Here is an 18,838-nt window from a genome sequence, read left to right as displayed (position 1 = left end):
TTTGCAGCTTCTCATTCATTCTCTTCCCTTTTCCCTCTCCCCCTCTCATCCTTGATTAGCTAACCCAAAATAAAAAAATGTGTTTAAGAACAGCTGTGAAAATGTACAAGTTTGAATTTTAGGATATTTTAATCAGTATGATTAGGTTTCCCACCAAGAAGTCTCCTCATCTGCTGTCATGCTATTAAAGCAGAAATGTGTAAATGAATTAAAGGAATTATAAGAGGTTCACCAAAAATATCTTTGACTTCCTGTCCCCCTTTCCTGAGCAATAAGGACTTGTTCACAGCCATAAAGGCAGTTACAGGTGTGTACCTATGTGTGCTATTTTATATGCCCATTTATGAAGTACATCTCATGAAGAGAGAAAATGCAGGGAATTGTTTCAGCATATTTCAGCCAGGATGTTGCTCACAGTGTGCAGGTGCCTGTTGCAATAGTTGTCTGCCGTGGTTTGTCCTTGAATCTTGAACTTTCCTTCAACTTTTTCTGTTATTACTTTTTCCATAAATCTGTCCATAACCCCTAACAACATTGTCTTTGAACTCCAGTGCATCTACTCAGTGAAATTTTCATCCAAGCTTTTATTTTCTCTCACCTTGATATATTTTAACTCCCCTTTTTATGGGCTGGCACACAAACTGAATTTAATGGTGATAAATGTATTTCTGAGATTAAAAGCTATAAAGTATACATTACAGATTAATCAGAGCCAAATCTTCATTCTCAGTGTGGTAAATTTGGGGAAGGCTGATCAGGGAGGAGCCAAGGAGCCTTAGGCTCATCTCTGATGTCAAGCACATGGTTTTGTTTGTTGGTTTAAAGAGTGTCTATTATTTTTTGGTGTCTTTGCTACAAAAGAACATTTAAATCATCACTGAAGCAACTGTCCCAATTTACCTTCACACTGTGTTCAAGTGCAAAGCTTGAAACGTGGAAGTATCTGAGGGGAGGAGAAGAGCAAACAAATCAAGGCCAGAAAGGAAATCTTTCCAGCCCATCCTCCTTATTTGCATTTTCTGATGCACATAGGGAATGAATTCATGTGTCCTTTCTCTTTCAGAAGGGAAGTGGCCACTGGTTTTGCTTATGCTCTTTGTCACCATGCAAATTTATCAAGATATTGCAAAAAAAATTATTACAGTTTTGCTGCATTTTTTAAAAAGCCACTTGTTTCCTGTTAAAATTCCTTATTATCTGACTGTTTTGCAGTTTCTGAATCAGATAAAGCAATACAATTTAGTAATCTAAACTGTAGAAATAGTGTAGTAAAAAGTTTTAAATATGAGTTATACCCTTGATTTTGGTGGTGGAAATTGGATTATTATGATGCATATGTACATTTAAATTAGAAGTTGGAATTCAGAAAAGAAGATTTTCAGGTGAGTTTCCACAGTAAGGTATGCATGTAGATTTGGCCAGGGCCAGACTTTGTACTGTGCCTGTTCTTCATATGAAATGTGGTGTGTCAGGGCCCTTTTTTGGGTGGATCATAAACCTACCTAGAGGGTAAGAACTATTAGAGACCACAAGGAGCTTCTCAGAGGGGTTGCTGCAGGTATGGATGTGTGTGGCTAGAAATACAGCTTTCCTACAAAAGTACACAGACAAAAATTACTTTTCTAAGAACATTCCTATAACCAATATGATAAATGTTTACATCTATGTTTAAGCCTACTAAATTTAAATCTTTAGGAGAGAATTTTAAGCCTGTGTTGAATTAATTGAATTTAGGCTCTGGTGTTCCTGAGTGAGATCAGTTGTCTGAGTCTTGTGTGTCTACATCCCAAGAGATTTCAAACTCTGAATTGCAAAAAAGGCATTGCATGGAGCTGTATATTTGTGCTTAAAGGACAGATTCTTTATCCAACCCATAACAAGAGGCCACTTGTTGCAGTAATAAGCAGACAGGACTCAGTTTCTTTATGTAGAAAAGCTTATTTTTTATTCACATAACTTATTTTTATATAGTTTTTACAGAGTTTGTGTTTAACTTCGATTGGCTAGTAGTTTTCTTGCCACTTAATTCATTGGTTAAAAAAGGTGTTTTGTGTGTACAGGCTAAGACTTTTTGTTTTACTCAGATATTTACATTTTTCTTTTGTAGATTCTCAGGGGACAGATCTTTTGTTATTACAGGTGTAAATGGTTCTCGTACTAGAATAGCTTGTTGTGTTAACTGCTTTCACTCTTATGATTTTTCACATGGGAAGTTAGCTAGCTGCACTTAGAAGAAGTAACTGACTAGCTGGCAATTTAGCAGAGCAAGGTTTGATTTTATAAGGCTTTTCTTTTATAATATCTCTACTTGTATGCAACAGCCACTGGCGTTGGGGGTCGGTTTTGGTTGTTTTCATTCTGTTCTGCTTTTCAACCATTTCCTCTCAAGAAAGCACAGCTGGAGAGCATTAACTGGAAACAAATGATGTTGCAGAATATCTGCTTGTTCACTGCTGCTTTTTCGGCTTAATTCTGCTAAATGCTGCTTGATTCAAGTTTTGAACTGCCCTTAACTGCATTTACCACTTAAAAGATAAACCTGTAAACCAATTCTCCCTTCCCAGCCCAAGGTATGCAGAGGAGGATTGGGGGGCAGGGTTACCCTTGAGTCCTTCCCTCTGTTCAAGCTTTCTTGCCTTCCTTTCTCCCTCAACATATTAAATTTCAAGTGCCGAATTTTTGTGGGATGCCGGTGAGCTCAACTACAGGGCGGTGTTTGTGTTGTTTTATGTATTTCACCTTCCCCACGGTGCCTGCTAAAAGCAAGGGCGGGTGTGGACAGCACAAAGCTTTATTTGTGCTGGCAGACAACTGCTGGAGACAGCGTCTCCTTATCAGCCGTGCCTGATAACACAGAATCCCCCATCTGCCACCCGGGAGCTTTGGAAGGCACTGCCAAAGCTGCAGCTGCTGGGAAGGGGCTGCCCGTGGGAGGCAGGGGGATGGATAAACCTGTGACTTTGGGAAAAAGGATAACGCTCTCCTGAACATCACACCGTGCCCTCTGGGATTGCAGAATTCTTCAGAGAGGTGATTGCTCTGGATCGCCTGGACCGTGATTTAAATGGGATTTCTAAGGTGCTTCACTGATTTAGGCTGCAGAGCTTAAAGACATCTGTGGGGAAAATAGATAAGTGTTATCCTTTGTCCGAGTTTCCATTGCTGTTAGGAGATTTATTAGCATTTTTTATGGCTGGTCATAGCCTGTGTTCTTTAATATATTATTTGCAATTTCCTTTCTCTAGATTGTGCCATTTCAGGAACACAACTCAAATTTTCCATCAGTTGCATCAGGGAAGCCATAAATATGTCACAAGGGGTGTATTTATGTACCCTATTATGTGTTGGAAAGAATTTGGCCTGTACTGTGTAAAATTAAAACAATAATTAGGCTTTGACACAAAGGTTGGAAGGAAAACTCCTGGCTTACATATATTTGTGTGCTTATTGTGTGTGATAATTAAATGGTAGTTAGAAATTTCTGCATACTCTAAATCACTCTAATGGAAGCACTTAGGCCATGTTACCTCTTAGCAGGTGTCTTAATAACTAGAGGAGGATGAAAATTGAGGAAAAAGAATTTAACAAAAGCATGCTGCAGTCTGTACAGTGGGTACTCAGTTGGCACTAGAATGGCCTGGTAGGGGACATAGGATTGTCCCTCAGAGCAGGGAGTCATCAGCTGTGTGCTGACTAGCCATGGAGAAGCTTTCCCTTCCTGCTTGCTGGATGTGGAAGTCCCACCAGGCCCCAGTGTAAGACTTGGTGTCCATATTGGAGCTCCTTCCATGGCAAGGGATCAGTCTTTGGGGACACCATCCCTCTGAAGGTCATGATGCTCACTGATCTTGGCAAAGTATGAGGTAAAAATGGAGCAGTGTAAGGCAGTGCTGGGGAGAGCTGGAGTGCTGCTGACTTAGAGAGGTGAAGGCTAGAAAGGAGAACAGGGCAATAGCCAGAAAGTACAGAAGATAAAGAAAACCTTGTGCCCAGGTGTGTTGATTGGGCACAGCCTGGGTTTTGGTAGGCAGGGAAGGCTCAGCTGTAGCAGAAGAGGGTGAGCAATGACTTTTGTGGGTGCCCTAGCATTTGGCCAGTGTTGACCATGACAACCAGGTAGGACACAAGCAGTGACATAAGGACATGAGCAATGGCAACCTGCTTTTCCCTCCTTTCCAGACTCCTCTCTGTGCACCAGGCATGCAGCCCTTCTGCAAGACTTTACATTCCCTTTCTGGAGACATTGTGGCTTCAGCTCCTTAATGAGCTGGCTCCATCCATTTTGAGAAAAGCAAAGTTAGAACTGGAGAGATGTCCCTCACTTATTTAATGGTGTGGATTCATATGTCTGGGGGTTTTGTTGGGTTTTGGTTTTGTTTTTTAAATCTGACTTTAAAAGTGCCTTTCAGCAATTGTTAACATTAACATGAATTGCTGAATTTAAGTGCTTTTTAATAAGTTAAAGGCAAAACTATCAAAATATAAGGTAGCTCAGTGTCTTAGGTATGTATCTATAAATTCCTAAGTTCTGGTGACATCAGTTCTCATGAAAACTTCCTTTGTCTTTCACCCAGCTTTAATTTTGCTGATTGTGGTTCTCCCTCCCAGTCATCTCTGCTTTTATAACACGAGATAAAAATACGTTCTTCATAGACTGTTACAGCTTTACAAATTTATTTTTAAAAATAGTATTGTCATTTGGCAAATAAGTGTTGTCTGCTAAGGGCAGCTCTTTAGTGTGAGCCGTATGTAACGTTGCAGTTAATAACATTTAGTGTTATCAGCTGCTCGATGACTTTATCTCCTCTACAAAAGCCTGTTTGCAGAGAGGAGGCAGCTTTGCTCGAGTGCCAGATTGTTAAATAACTACAGGTTGCCAAAACTAAATGAACTTTTCAGCTGGTAATGATGTGCAAATTGCTCTCAAAAATGTATGTGCACTGGAGGAATGCTCACAAGCACAGGGTTGTCTGGTTACAAACGTTTCTTTGCCTTTGTCCTTAACCCAGCAGTGACACCATTAGAATGACTATATCTATATGTATAATAACACAGTTATTTTGTGTTATTAACAGCTGAATCAATAGCTGAATCAACAGTTACTCAATAGCTGTTTTAATTAATGTAATTAACCAAACATATATTTAAGCGATTTTTACGTTATTAGTTACTATGTTAAATAGCCATTTAAGCTGTATTGTGGCCCTCTTGGTGAAATGCAGCTCTGGGTAAGAGGAGTGGCTGTGGCTGTGCTGCCCAACTGTCCCCCTGGGTGTGACTGTAGTGTCTGGAAAGGAGGGTTTGCAAATGGGCCTTTTTTTAAAACTACTGGTGCCAAAAGAGGAGACACAGGAATTAAACTCGGACATGTCAATTAAGCAGTATTTTTAAAATTCATTTTTTCTTCTCTTGAGAAATACTTTCCTGTAATGTGGCAGATATGGGGAGCTACCTTTGGGTGAAGGGGTCTCAGAGTAAACTTTGGATGAGGAGGTGGTTGGGTACAGGGTGTTCAGGAGGGTGCCTGGGGCTGGCCCAGGCCTGGAGCTGTTTCCCAAAGCTGCAGTTTCTCTCCTGGTGCTGCTGCAGCCCAGAGGAAGCGCTGGGTTTCCTGTGCAGAGCTTGCTCCCTTGCCCTGGAGTGTCTCACCTTGGGTTTCCTTAGCCTGGTTGGGAATTTAGTACAAAGAGCCATTCTTGTGAATCATGTTTTCTTTGCAATTTTGCATTCCAGCTCAACAATTCGTTCCTCTTTTTTTTTCTAATGGCAAGAACTTTACTGGAGTTCACATAACTTTGGAAAAATTGTTAGTTCAGGTTCTTCTGGGGGCCTTGAATGTTCCAGTTCCAATCCATTGAGGATTGTTTTAAAAATACAACTGTTAGTACACCTAATATGTGTTAGAATTAGTGGGATGTTCTGACAAACAGTTAATATCCCTGAATTTAAAAGTTTTTCAAAGGTAAATATTTAAAGGTGGGATGGAAAGGCTTTTTCTGTAGCCAAGTTAAAGCTAATGATGCGTCTTCAGTGTATTCATCTTTTCCCATCTCTTGCATTATTAGACTGTTCTCAGCAGTATTTCTATGGTCTCAAATGAAAACAGCATTTTGGAAGTATGGTTTGAACGTTTGAATGTGCTGTGGAGTGTTTTGGGTGCACTGAGTCTGTGTGTGTGTTTCAGCTGGCATGGCAACATCCTCAGCTTGAGCCAGTCCTTTCCCCTCTGCAAGGACTGACTTACTCTGATACTTTGATTCCTGATTTGTGAAATGTGTAGTGAAAATGTGAGATGTGGTGGAAGGGGAGTGACAGCATTAAGGTACACACCAAGTGCTTTATAATAGTTCTGTCAAGTTAGGCTGCCTGAGAATTGTCAGTCTTTAATTTTAAGAGTTCTACCTTTGTCCCATAAACTGTTTCAAAACTAAGATTATTTCTTTTTCTGAATTTAATTTTTATTCATTTAGGACTATGCACAGCTACATACACTTTTAATTTAAAATGCTATTATTACAATTTTTTTCTCAAGTTCTTACAGCCAGCACCCCAGAAAACATAATTTTTATTTAGTATAGTAGGACTAACCTGTTCTGAATTTGTTGTAGGTTTGAACTGCTGTCGGGTAGAATAAAAGAATATAGTTCAATTTTCAAGTTGCAAAAACACATTTAGCATGTGCAATTTAGCAGCTGTTGCAAACACTTGAGGGAATTTTCTTCAGCATTTGAAAATTCCCTGTAGAAGTGAGACAGGAGACATTCATTTAGCATTTCAAGCTTGAAAAATAATTTAACCTTTCCTTAAATTGTGTTTTGAAGTTTGGGATTAACACTGTGCCTGGCTGCACAGATGGTTACATTTTACATATTCCTTTGTCTAGGAAAAAAAAAGAGACCACATGGTCAGTTAATGGCTTTAAACACTCCTCCTGCTCATTTTATATCTTCCTAATGGGACCTCAGAGATTGTGGGAAGATACTCAGAAAATTGTTGTTTATGGTGTAAGGCTTGTAAGATGTGTTGTATTCTGTGTCCCAGAACTCATGAGCTATTTTTGCTCCTGCTTATTAATTCTGGTTAATGAATTTCACAGCTTTATCCCTTAAGATTTAACATCCATAATTCTGCTGTGGAAAAAATGAAAACTAAGATCACCTATGCAGAGAAAATGTTGCTTTATTAATGGAATGTGAGGGCTCTTATTGTGTAATTTTTAATAGGTAAAATTATCAATGAGGTGTATTGCCAAGAAATAGACTCCATATTGTCACTGAAGTGGTTATAAGCTAAAAAAACCTTTTAGTCTTTCAGAATGCTTTCTAAGCTTTTTTGCAGCCACTTTGGGGAAATATCTTAGTGAACTGTGGACGACACAAATCAAATGTGATGTTGGGATAAATGATGGAAAATCCATTAAGTCAGTGGTGTGTCACCAGAGCAGACAATTCTAGCATATAAATCCAGTCCTTAACTGGGTATTTTGTGCTTTGTAATGATTTTTTTTCCCAACTAGTTTTAAAATATCAGCTAACAGATTGATGGATTAACACAGAATTATAGAATAAAGTCATGGAATGGTCCCTAAAAGGGACCTTAAAAGTCATCTGGTTCCACCCCCCTGCCATGAGGGGACTCCTTCCTCTAGGCAGTGTGTGTAAATCTGCACATGGCTCATACACAGATCTGGATAAAACCACTGAGTGCTGTACAGTGTTGAGCACTTGTAAGAAATCTGTCAAGTTTATTAAATGTTACCATTACAATATAGGCACAATACTTTTTTTCCCCCTCCATTGAAAGTGCTAGTAAGGTTTTTAAGGCTACCACTCTTTCATCATGTAAAGAAGAAAAGTTTCCTCTAATCTTTTAAGTTCTTACCTTTATAAGCCAGCATGTGCAACAAAATCCATCTGGTTGGAATTCTTAAAGATAGCAGTAACTGGTACAAGACTTCACAGCTTTATTCCAGCTCCTGTGGCAGAAGGATTTCCATTGCCAACACTGCAGTCACAGAGATGATGCTTGCTACTGTGAGGTGGAAATTTTATGATATTCCTGCAATTCTGTGCTAGCTTTGCAGGCCAGGGTGAGATATAGGGGTGAGATGGTTTGAGATGCTGGGGATCAGAGTTTGGGTCTCCAATCTGAAGTGGTATCAGCAAGGCATTTCTGGCAGATACTTAATTCACTTTGATTAATTTAAACTGGAGACATCTGAAGATGTTGTTTATATATTTTGGGGGTGTTTGGTGCTTACATATGGGAACACACACTCTGGCTTCCAGTCAGCCAAATCCTCCTCCACTAATTTATTCACAGAGGAAAAGGTTATGTTTCCTCTAGATTTTGGAGGGTGTTTTGTTTAGTTTTTTCTTCCAAAGGAGCTCCTAGAAGGAAAGGCTAAAAGAGTGTTGCAGGAAAAGCACTGTTGGCTGAGAAGTTGGGTTACCCCTAAGTGCCATTTCCAGTTCCTAAGATGCAGAAGGAGCTGGGATGAAAAGGTCAGAAGTTGCCAGTGTAGTTCATGTTAACACGAAATGATGAATGTTGTGTTATAAACACAGTAGAAACTCCCTGTCTTGTTTGAGATCTGGAAATGTAGTAACTTCTCATGCTTGGTAGAGCAGCCTGAAGAGTGCTTTGGCACTATTGATTTAAACCTCACAGATAAAGAAGCTCAGTGTGAAACTTTGCAGCCCCTGACTATGGTGAAATGTAGAAAATTCTGCCTTGACTTCTACTGATTATCTTAATTGCCTCAAGATACAGAGGTTTTCCCAATACCATTGCTATCTTTGTGACTGACAATAGAATACAGAATCTCTGTTAATAAACAAAACAGTGTCTGTAAATGGAGATGCTGAGAAATTAACTCTTTGTTTTCTTTTCTTTCTCCTGTTTTTCCAGCGGAACCCCTGCCTTTAATGGACTTGTGCCGAAGATCAATTCGTTTTGCTCTTGGCAGAGACCGCCTGCATGACATAGAAGTTCTACCTTTGCCTCTGTCTCTGAAAAATTATTTACAGTACCAATAAGAAATCTAGAACCCTCTGGCCTCACATTGGAGTTCATCAATGCAAATGGCAGAAAATTGTTTACAGCAAAATATAAATTTTTGTGATGGACACTGAAGTGTTATTTAATTTTTAATATATGTATTTTTTTCTGAACCAGTGAAAGCAGATCACTGTGGGGGACTACTAAAGAATGTGAAAACATTGATTTGATTGAGGTTCATGTGTTACCTGTTGCCTTTTGTGTTTACAGTCCTGAAGGCTATAATTCTCATCTCTCATACACTGATTGGTTTTTCTTTGTTGCTTCTGGTAAATGCCAAAAGAAAATCTGACCTGCAAGATTCAGTGTCCTGCAGGCAGACCATTTTTCAATATTATGATTTTCATTTTTTGTTCTCTCTCCTACACTTTACTCCAGTAAATAAAAAAACATTAGCAAAGGAAAAGTCTTTACAGTAACTCTTGAAAAATATTTAAACCTTGGTATGCAGAGTTATTGAGAGCTCTGTGTGTTCAGTGCTCAACATAATTAGGCCTATAATATCTAAAAGCTCTAATGTTTAAAAAAAGCAGATTATTGTCTAAAAGAAGAGAATATGGTTTTAAAACATGGGAGGAAACAAATGGTTTATGTGTCAGATCAGTTTCTGGACTTGGTAACAGTAAGGTGCAGTTCATTGTTTTCAAGACCAAATCTAGTCCCTCCAAAGTTCTGCAGTTTATAACAAAGTGTTCATTGTCCCAAGAATTTAGGATATTCATATTTTAGGAAGCTTGTCACTTTTTTTTTAAACAAATTTATAATTTTTATGTGGTATGAACTCTAAGTACTTTGTTTTCTTTTTAATGTATGTGTGGTTATAATGTTTATTTATCTGTTTAGCGTCTGGAGTTCTCATTTAATTGTTTCCCATCTTGGGGTGACTGATTCTGGTTTTTTCCCCAGCTCCATCTGAAATGTATCAGTTTTTCAGGCTCATCCCTTTTTTTTAAGATGCTGCTTTCTGTTTGTGTTTCTTACATGTTTCAAGTTATCTGCCTGAATCAGTTATCTAGTTTTTAAACTGGAAGTTGTTGTTAGGGCAGAATGTCAAATGTTTAGACTGAGCTGCCTTCAGCATATTTTAATGTGAATTTACTGATGAATGAGGAGAAAATTTCTAATAAAGTCTACTGTCCAAAGTAAAACTCCCATCTCCTTTGATCAAGTGCTAAAACTGCTCTGAGCCCAGAGCTGAAGTTCAGCTCCTTGTGCAGCTTTGCAAATGTTTATTTGGGTCTTCTGTGGGATTGCTGCTGTAGGCTCCTGTGTGAGAGACATGGCAGGCAGTGACCTGTCCCATTCTGGATTTATCCCACTCAGCCTGAGTATGGACATGCTCTTGCTTTCAACACCATCCTGGTCAGATTCCTCTGAACAAAACCTCACTTCTGTGCCAAGCTGTGCTTTGGGACTTGGTGCTTTTGAGGCAGGTTGGAGACTGACAGCTGTGCACTGATGATCCAGGCAAAACCACTGCCCCACAGATGGCTGCCCTGCTCTCAGTCACCCCTGGGAACAGAATTACAGTTCCAGCTGGAAAAGAGAAATGTGAGATACAAAAACACAAGCAAGAGTGGAAGCAACAAGGACAAGGTAACACAGGGATGTCAGAAGTTAAATAACTAATATTTGATTGTCTGGGTTTAACTATAAGCTTCAGCATTAATTATTAATTAATTTGAAGAATTAATTAATAAGATTTAATTTGAAGAATTAATTAATAAGAATTATTTTGGACTCGCTTTCACTTAAGGTGAGAGGTACATACTGCATTCCTTCCCTTAATCTTACAAAGGGGAAGAAACTACAGCAATGATCCACATTTCTTACTTTTCCTACTTGCTTTATTTCATATAAACCTTTTGTCTCAGTAGGTACATTGGAAGAAGGAGCTATAAAAGTATGATATTCACACAAAAGGCAGAACTAAGGTGTGTCAAGTAATCTGTCATAAGCAAGTAGCTGTTCAGGAATGGCAATTCTGGTAGCACCAAGGTCCATGCTAGGTAAGCATTCCCTAAAATTAGTGTTCTACTGTGTGTAACTACAGACTTCATGTTCCTTTGAATAACTGCAGGGACACAACTGTTCTTTCACTTGACCCAGACCAACAGCTTTTTAATGTTACAGTAAAGGGGGAATTGATATTGTAAGACAAATTAATGGTGCCTCTTTATGTTAATTGACCTTATTGCTTTACAGTTGTTTTGGAATTTTAGTTGATGCCCCTTCTGTGATGATTTCTCTAAGCCAAACTTCCTTATTTCAACTTTCAAATATTTTTTCTAACACTTAGTGTCTTCTGAGGCATTATAGTTCTACAGGAATGACTATTTTATTATTTTACTGTTTCCTAATGACAAGTTGTGATTCTGTGGATGGTAGATACACTCCTTCATATGGTATTAGGGCCATGTTTTTGGGGACCAAAGTCTGTTTGATGCATTTTTCTCGGTCTGCAGAAGCCTTATAATGAGACTGCAGCATAGAGGATATTATTGATACTTCAAGGTTCTTCCTAAGCATCCCTGTGCAAGTGGATTCTCTTCCAGGAGAGTTTATAGGAAACATGGAGTACAGGTAAGGATGAATCAGGCATTGAGGCTAAACAAGTGGTCAGAGAATCTCCTCACAAAGGGTACCAGGAAGAGTCTCCTCTCTGCCAGTGAGCTCCAGCTTGGGTGCTGGGTCCCTCACTTTGATTGTCCAGGCTCCCTTCAGTGGAATGCAGATGTTGCTCACTGTCTGCTTCAGGAGGGCATTGAGCAATGATTTATAAAGTAGCCAGGCATTGGCTTTTGCCCAAATCAGAGGTCAAACACGAAGTTGTTACATTCCTTCAACCAGATCAGTTGAAACTTCTCAGAATCTCTATCCTGGCCACCTCAATGCAGGAAGATCCCTACCCAGAGGTCCACTCTGGGCAATATCTGACAGTGAGGGTGATCACTTACTACAAAGCTGGACTCTCTGAGATTTGGAGTGAGATCTTCCTTGCCTTCATATTTTCAATTTCCAGCCACTTCTGCCTTTCATCACATGAAAAAAACAGACAATCCATGTGATAGTTTTCAGCTTTCACTGTGTCCCTGTGCCTGAGAAAAAGGAGTGCAGTTTCTCTAGACATGATGTGGAAGTGAATTTCAGAATCACAGAATATTCTGTGTTGGAAGGACCCACAAGGATCATTGAGTCTGACTTTCAAGTGGATGGCCCATAAGGCAATCAAACCCACAGCCCTTTATACCCTGCTCTGACAGACTGAGCTAATCTCACACACAGTGTTCCCATGGCTGGTAAACTGAGGGCAGCAGAAGCTGTGTAATGCAAAACATGGGAGTTTATTGGTAGTATTTGAAGGAAAAGGGCACATGCCTGGGAGCTGCAATCAAATTGCAACCTCTGTGATGGGTGCATGCTAATTAGTGGGTTCCAAAAGGAAATATTTTACCTGCTCTGCATTTGGTTCTCTAATGTGGCCCCTTCCTAGGAATTAATGATGGTTCAGAATTCCTTCTATTGTAACTGTGGTTGAGATTTGTGGGAACATGTATCATAGCTTCTCTTCTTTACTTTCTCCCTTTTGCCATTCTTCAGCCTTCTGCAGCTCATGTGAGGTTGGGGAATTGATTGATCCCCCTGGAGGTGCTGCTCTGGTGATCACGATTCACAGATGCTATAACACACTGAGCTTTTACACTTAGTGAAACTGTAATTTTGTAACACCTACATTTGGAGGCAAATTTGAGAAGCTGCTGTGCTTTGATGTAGCAGCTGTCACAGGTATCCTGCTACTGGGCTGACAGAGTCTGTTCTACAAAGGCTTTATTTCTGCCTCACATTGAACCACTGGGGACGTGTTGAAATCCCTGCATTCTCACCCAATGTGCTACAATCTGTAGACAAATCATGAAGTTTTATTTTAGGCTTTATATGTAGTCTTTCTGGTGTCCATGTTTTTATATCAACAGATAAACTCTTCCTCAGGTAGGACCTAACTTTGGAGCAGTTTCTCAATGTTCACTTGAAGCTGGGAAAGCTGTTACAGAGCAGACGTGTACAGATCATTTAAGTGTTTTTGATAGTTATAAAAGAGCAGCAAGCCAGAAATGCTATAAAGTTTCCTTCTCATCTCCATTACAGTTGGTATTGTTAAACTATAACCACATGTTCTCCTGTCAGTGGAGCTCAGCACAGTGAGCTCTGTATCAGCTCCAGCAGAGCTCATTCAGGTGCAATTCCCACTGACATCAGCGGGAGATCTGCCTGAGTCAGCACTGCTGCCCTTGGTTCCCATGTAAAGATCCCCAAACATTTCCAACACATTGTATTGAGCCATACTTTATTATATGTAAGCAATGTCAAGCAGATGGTTTCTGCAGCAGTTTCTGTAATTTGGCAAAACATACTGGCAAGTGCAGTTAGGTGAATGCTGTGAGAAAGCTGAATGAAAAAATGTGTCTCCTTGAGGCTGAGAGCAGCATTCAAAGGGGGAGCCAGACTTCTTGGTTCCTTGGTGATGATTTTCCATTTATAAACCTTTAGAATCTCAGTGGGTTTTATTCTCTATGCTTAAAGGCATGTAGGATCTTTATCCACTCATGTTTATCTCAAAAGAATGTCTGGTAATCATAAAGTGGAAATCAGTTTTGTTTGCTTGTTTCAAAAAGACACCAAAAACCTCCTTCCTCCTTGGGAAATGTTCTCTGTAGACATAGAGCCATGGGAAATATACAACACACACCAGCCTGGATGCTCCACCAGGTACTGTTTTTTATTTTTTCTTAGGGTAGCAGCTGTTGCTTCAGAGAAGACCTCAGTGTGTTGTGCAGGCATTGTCTAAAATAGAAACATTTGGAAACATCTGCAGCAAAGCTGAACCCTGCTGAAGGTATGTTAAAGCAAATTTAGGTGTACTGTGGCAGGGGCAGAGAACAAAGGATCAGAGCTTAGGAGAATAGTGTTTGCCTTATTTTCTTTTTTTAGCCCCACTATAGAGTACAAGTAAATTCAGAGGGGAAAGGAATAAAGAAAAGTTGTTTATGCTTCCATCACCATCAGGTGTTTAGTGTTGATGTTTAAAGCTTAAGCATCTTCCCCACTAAACCTTTGTTGCACAGCCTTAACATCCCAAGGCTCTACCACTGATTGCTTCAGAAGCCTCTGAATGTCTCTGGGCTCTGCAGTTGTGTGTAATGGCACCCAATTCCACATCTTGTCCTGGTAGACCTTAATTCATTAACTTCAGGGCAAAAAGCACAGCTGCTCTCTCCTCATTGGCACTGCTGCAGGAACATGTGGGGGTACCCAAACCAGCTCCCATCCTGGGCAGAGAGAGCCCAGCCCTTGGCAGAGCCCAGTGTGGGGCAGCTCCTGTGCCAGGCAGCATCTGCAGCAGTGACGGATGGCTGAGCTCACATGGGTCTGCATTTCAGCTGGGAGGCAGCTCTGCAAATCCTCTTTAAAACAGCTGTCAGGATCAGGTACTTGCAGTTTCATTTGTGTAGCTGTGACAATTTGTAAGGTGTGTGTAGCTCTGATCTCTGCAGGTGACAGTAGCTGTAAAAGCAGAGCTCATGTTTTTAGTAGCTTTAACATATTAGGGGTGCTTACAGTGGAGGCAGGTATGTTGGATTTTCATGTACTGTTTCTCTGACTTTTGAAAGCTACACCACAAAAGGCAGGTGTCTTCAGACTTCTAAGGAAAAGCAAACAAAACACATAAATGAGGTGATATTTTATTTCTGCCAGTCCTCATGTATGACAAATGCTACTGCCAGTTTCAAATCCCAGTGACAGGCCAGCATCACAGAGGCACTTTGCTGAGATCAGGATATTCTCGGTGGTGCCTGTGTCAGTTTCCCCCATATTTGCCTATTTTTTAAAGAAGAAAAAGGTATTTTACAAAGTTATTCAAATTACAAGCTTAACTTGAAAATGCACTATTCTAAGGAATAAAATGCTTATAGCACACTTAAGACTTTATTAGCAGAGACACAAGAAACTGCTGCACACATACCTGGGAAACTAGTGAATGTTTTTAATGGGAAAATGGTTCAGCCTTTTCTAATTTTACTGAGAAAATCAGTTTGGCAAGTGCACTGCTTCTTATGTAGCAAAATATGAACAGCTGTAAGGCATGGGGCCAGAATTTCACTGTATGCATTTGGAAGTGACTTCTCAAGCACAGTAAAGGTACCTGTGACATTTTTTTGGGGACTGAAGTTTTACTTCATTTGGAGATAACTTTTAACTGTTGGGAATTGATAAGATTTGGATCCTTCTAAGCTATTCTATCTGGGTTTGTCTAGAGATGAACCAAACCAATACCAAACTTCCCCCCCCCCCATAAATTAAGCTACCTGGGTAAACTTGGCCCAGCATCAAGTGCTGCTGGTATTAAAATGTTTCCCAAGTCCTACATAATTGCATAAATAAACCCCCATTGGAAAAAGGAAAGGATGTTTTGAGTATTAAATTGGCCTCCAGAAGTTCTGAGATTAATTTCAAGTTGTGCCAGAAACTTTCATGTTCTTGCTTATTTGCTGATTCTCCCTCCACCCCTGCCTCTACCATTTCCTCTGTACATCAAAGACAGCAGTCCAATTTTTCATTGACCCTAAGTTTTCATGATACAAATAAAACCACCCAGTTATTCATCATTTCTAATCTTCCTGCATCTTTTACCTCACTGGTATTTGAGACTCAGGCTGTGTTTCCCAAGCCGAGCTTCTTAAAAATCCACATTGTAATTTCATTCTTCTCCTCACCATCCACTTTGGGAAAAGCATTCATAAGGTGAATCTTCACTCTGTCTTCACTGTTCACGACTCTGAGAGCCCACTCAAAGAATGTTGGGACATGTCACATTGGTGGCTTGCTGTTGAACTGACCTAATTAGTTTTTAGTTTAATAACTGTCCAGTTACTAAGGTCAGTGCCCCCAGATGGCCTCATTCTGTACATATACACAAAGACACAAGTGACCACTTTGATTTGCTGCTAATATACCTTTTGTCTTGTGTCTTTGCTATTTATATGCAATTTCTCTTGACTCTTCTACTGGGGCCCCACTCTGGGAAACAGTGGGTGCTTCAACCTTCTGTGAGCCCAGAATTTAATTTGCCTTCTCAGAAGGATCAGCAGTATTTAAAATAACAATTTGTTTTAGATCAAAGTTCTATGAGCTGTCACAAGCATTGCACAAGATTGGAATAAATATGAATTTTAATAATAGAGCTGCTTAATGTTGAGGTTTAAAACTCCATGCTTCAGTTCCTCTCACATCATTAACCCTCACCCACTAAGGAATGTTATACACAACTTTACTATCAGTGGTTACTCTCATATAAAAATAAGAGAAATAAATCTGTAGTTGTAGTACAGAAACTTCCTTCTCCTTGAGATCTGTGACTTCCAGTTTCCTGTTGAATCTGAGCTGAAAAAAAGAATTTGGAGAGGCTGGTTCCTTGCATTGCTTGGTATTCCCATCCCCAACAGAAGTGGGAACAAATGTTTTTAATTGTCAAATAACCAATGATAAATGGACAGCTGGGATAGGAATCCAGCCCATCTCAAGATGTTGTGTCTTGTGCACTAAAAGGTGAAATAAATGTTTTGGTTTTTTTGGTTTTTTTTTTCTCCAGAACTTTGTATCTCTAGAAAGATCTCCTAAACATTTATCTTCTGAACATGTTCATCTCATTGGACATGGGGAAATGCTTCTAATCCTTTTGAAATACCAGCCTTCTGGATCAGGCAACTTTGTGACTTTGGAAAAGGAAGGATGCTTTATATCGTGCCCTCTTTTTATTTATATTATCTTTAGTTAAGGCCTTAAAGTTTTGTTTGATTTATGGTTTAGGAATTTATTTGTAGAAATATAAAAAATATTCTTTTTTTCTTTTGTGAGTTTGCTAACTGAATCAAAAAGTTTTTATGGTCTTGCTATAATTACAGAAACTGGAGGGTCAAATGATGTCTTTTATGAGACCAGCTGAATGAAACTGGAGACACTTTCAGACACAGAAATGTTTCACTGAAATACAAACACCAGTTTTCAAAGTTAAATTCAGATAAAGAGCTGTTTAAGCTTTTAACAGTTCTTAAGCTGCACAGAAATTTAAGAGTCGATAAATATATTGGTTCTGTGCCCTGTTATAATTTTCCCATTCCTGAGCCACCAGCAGCTCCTGTGTGTTCTGCTGAACACACCTTTCCTCTCTCTCATGACTTACTGAATCTTCCCTCTCTGTGTTGCAGGTACAAACCTCTTTGATGATATAATTGATTAGCTTGTGCAAGTTAAACTTGTATCACAAGTTTGAAGCTGTATTTTGCCTTGAGGATCAAAGCTTCAGCCTGCATATCCTGAAAGCTGGTCTGGCTTTTAGAGTATAGCATTAGTCACATTAAAGATACTATCTTTGTAAATTCAATCCTGTATCTATCCTGCAGTAATGGTGTGCATGTTCACACCATCCCATCTTACAGAAACACTAACTAAAAAGAGCAGATGTCATATATTTAATCAAGACCTTTCCCTTTTGTGGTTTTCCTGTTCAAAGAAAACAAAGAGAATGAGTTCTGAGAATTTAAGTCCTCTGCTGTTTGCACAGAGCTCCTTTTTGAATGGTTTTGTAGGTGTACACCTCCTCTGCTGTCATGCAGAAACATGCCAGGAGCTCACTGTGAATTTCTGTAATGGAGTGAAGGAGTTCAGGCACAGGGCGGGGCTTCCCCCGGCCATTGGAGATTTCCTGGGGTTTGCTGTGTGTTCCTGTGTGGTGAGCAATGGGAACAGGTTGAGGCAGGGCATTAACAATGCTGGTGATGCTGACTGTCAGGTGAGGCTGTGGAGGCATTGGCCAAGCCTGGGAATGCTGCTGAGCCTCTGCCTGCCCTTTCCCAGGTACATGCTGCTGATGGGGGCCAGTGCCACGGCCCTGCACCTCACAGGTTCCTCTGAAAGGTGGAAGGGAGCTCTCTGCTGGGCAGACGCACCTGGCCAGGCTCCTGGAGAGGCTGCTGCACCTGGCTGATGAGACAAGCATAACTGGGCTTTATTGCCAAAATAAAACTCATCAGTTTTCTTATAAATCCCAGCAATTTGGTCCCCAGGGCTTTCAGTCTCTTTTTAAGATGGTTTGGAGGGGCTTGATCACAAGGTGATGGGTGCCAGGAGTGCACCTGTGTCCTTTTTCCTCACTTTTCTGTTCCAGTTGTGGGAAATAACTGGATTTTGGTTGTTTTTTGTTGCAGTTCACTGCAGATCCTAAAAAAACCCATCAGAGGGAAAGACCATAGCTCATCCTTCCATCACCAGGTGAGAGTAGAGATGGTCATATTTCAGGAGCCTAGTTGTAGAATATTTTATGGAATTGGCCAAGTAGCTTTTACTTCTGGAGTTTCCACAGTCTGTTCATGGCAGATCCAGCCTGTACTTCAATTTAGTGCCACTCTGAGCTCTCAGTCCACAGGAGAATGAATGTTTTGGGAACTTCCTACAGCTCTACTTAATGGTTTGTGGATTATGATGATTTTCTGGAAGTAGGCTATCCATCCTGAGCTGTTTTCTTCCCACTCCCTGTCAGACTGTGCCTGCAGGAAGGCTGAAATGAGACCAGTATCTGTAAAATCTATGACTCTCCCTGTCTCCCTGAGCCTGAAGCTGACAGAGTGGGAGATGTAAAAGACTGAAAACTCCTTTTTTGTCCCCTGAATCCCAAGACTCTGTATCTGTAAGGTGCTCCTTTCTTTGTGGCATCTTGGGGATA

The 18,838-nt window shown here is 40.1% G+C and overlaps 1 protein-coding gene and 1 long non-coding RNA gene across 3 annotated transcripts in view; both read left to right on the top strand.

The window, feature by feature from the left end:
* The window catches only part of SPSB4 (splA/ryanodine receptor domain and SOCS box containing 4), a 77,569-nt gene extending 67,361 nt beyond the window's left edge, over nt 1–10,208 (top strand). For both annotated transcript variants that reach the window (XM_077183841.1, XM_054639065.2), the window contains exon 3: nt 8,911–10,208. In XM_077183841.1, coding sequence (XP_077039956.1) covers nt 8,911–9,038 — 128 coding nt within the window. In that variant the 3' untranslated portion in view covers nt 9,039–10,208. The remainder of the gene's footprint in view (nt 1–8,910) is intronic.
* Nucleotides 10,209–10,262: 54 nt separating this feature from the next.
* LOC129124643 (uncharacterized) lies at nt 10,263–11,631 on the top strand. Its single transcript, XR_008534851.2, has 3 exons — nt 10,263–10,656; nt 10,935–11,069; nt 11,526–11,631. It is a non-coding gene; the product is annotated as an uncharacterized LOC129124643 (long non-coding RNA).
* Nucleotides 11,632–18,838: the final 7,207 nt, after the last annotated feature.

Source organism: Agelaius phoeniceus, chromosome 10, assembly GCF_051311805.1.
Source record: "Agelaius phoeniceus isolate bAgePho1 chromosome 10, bAgePho1.hap1, whole genome shotgun sequence".
NCBI lineage: Eukaryota > Metazoa > Chordata > Aves > Passeriformes > Icteridae > Agelaius > Agelaius phoeniceus.
This window is presented reverse-complemented; position numbering and strand designations above follow the sequence as displayed.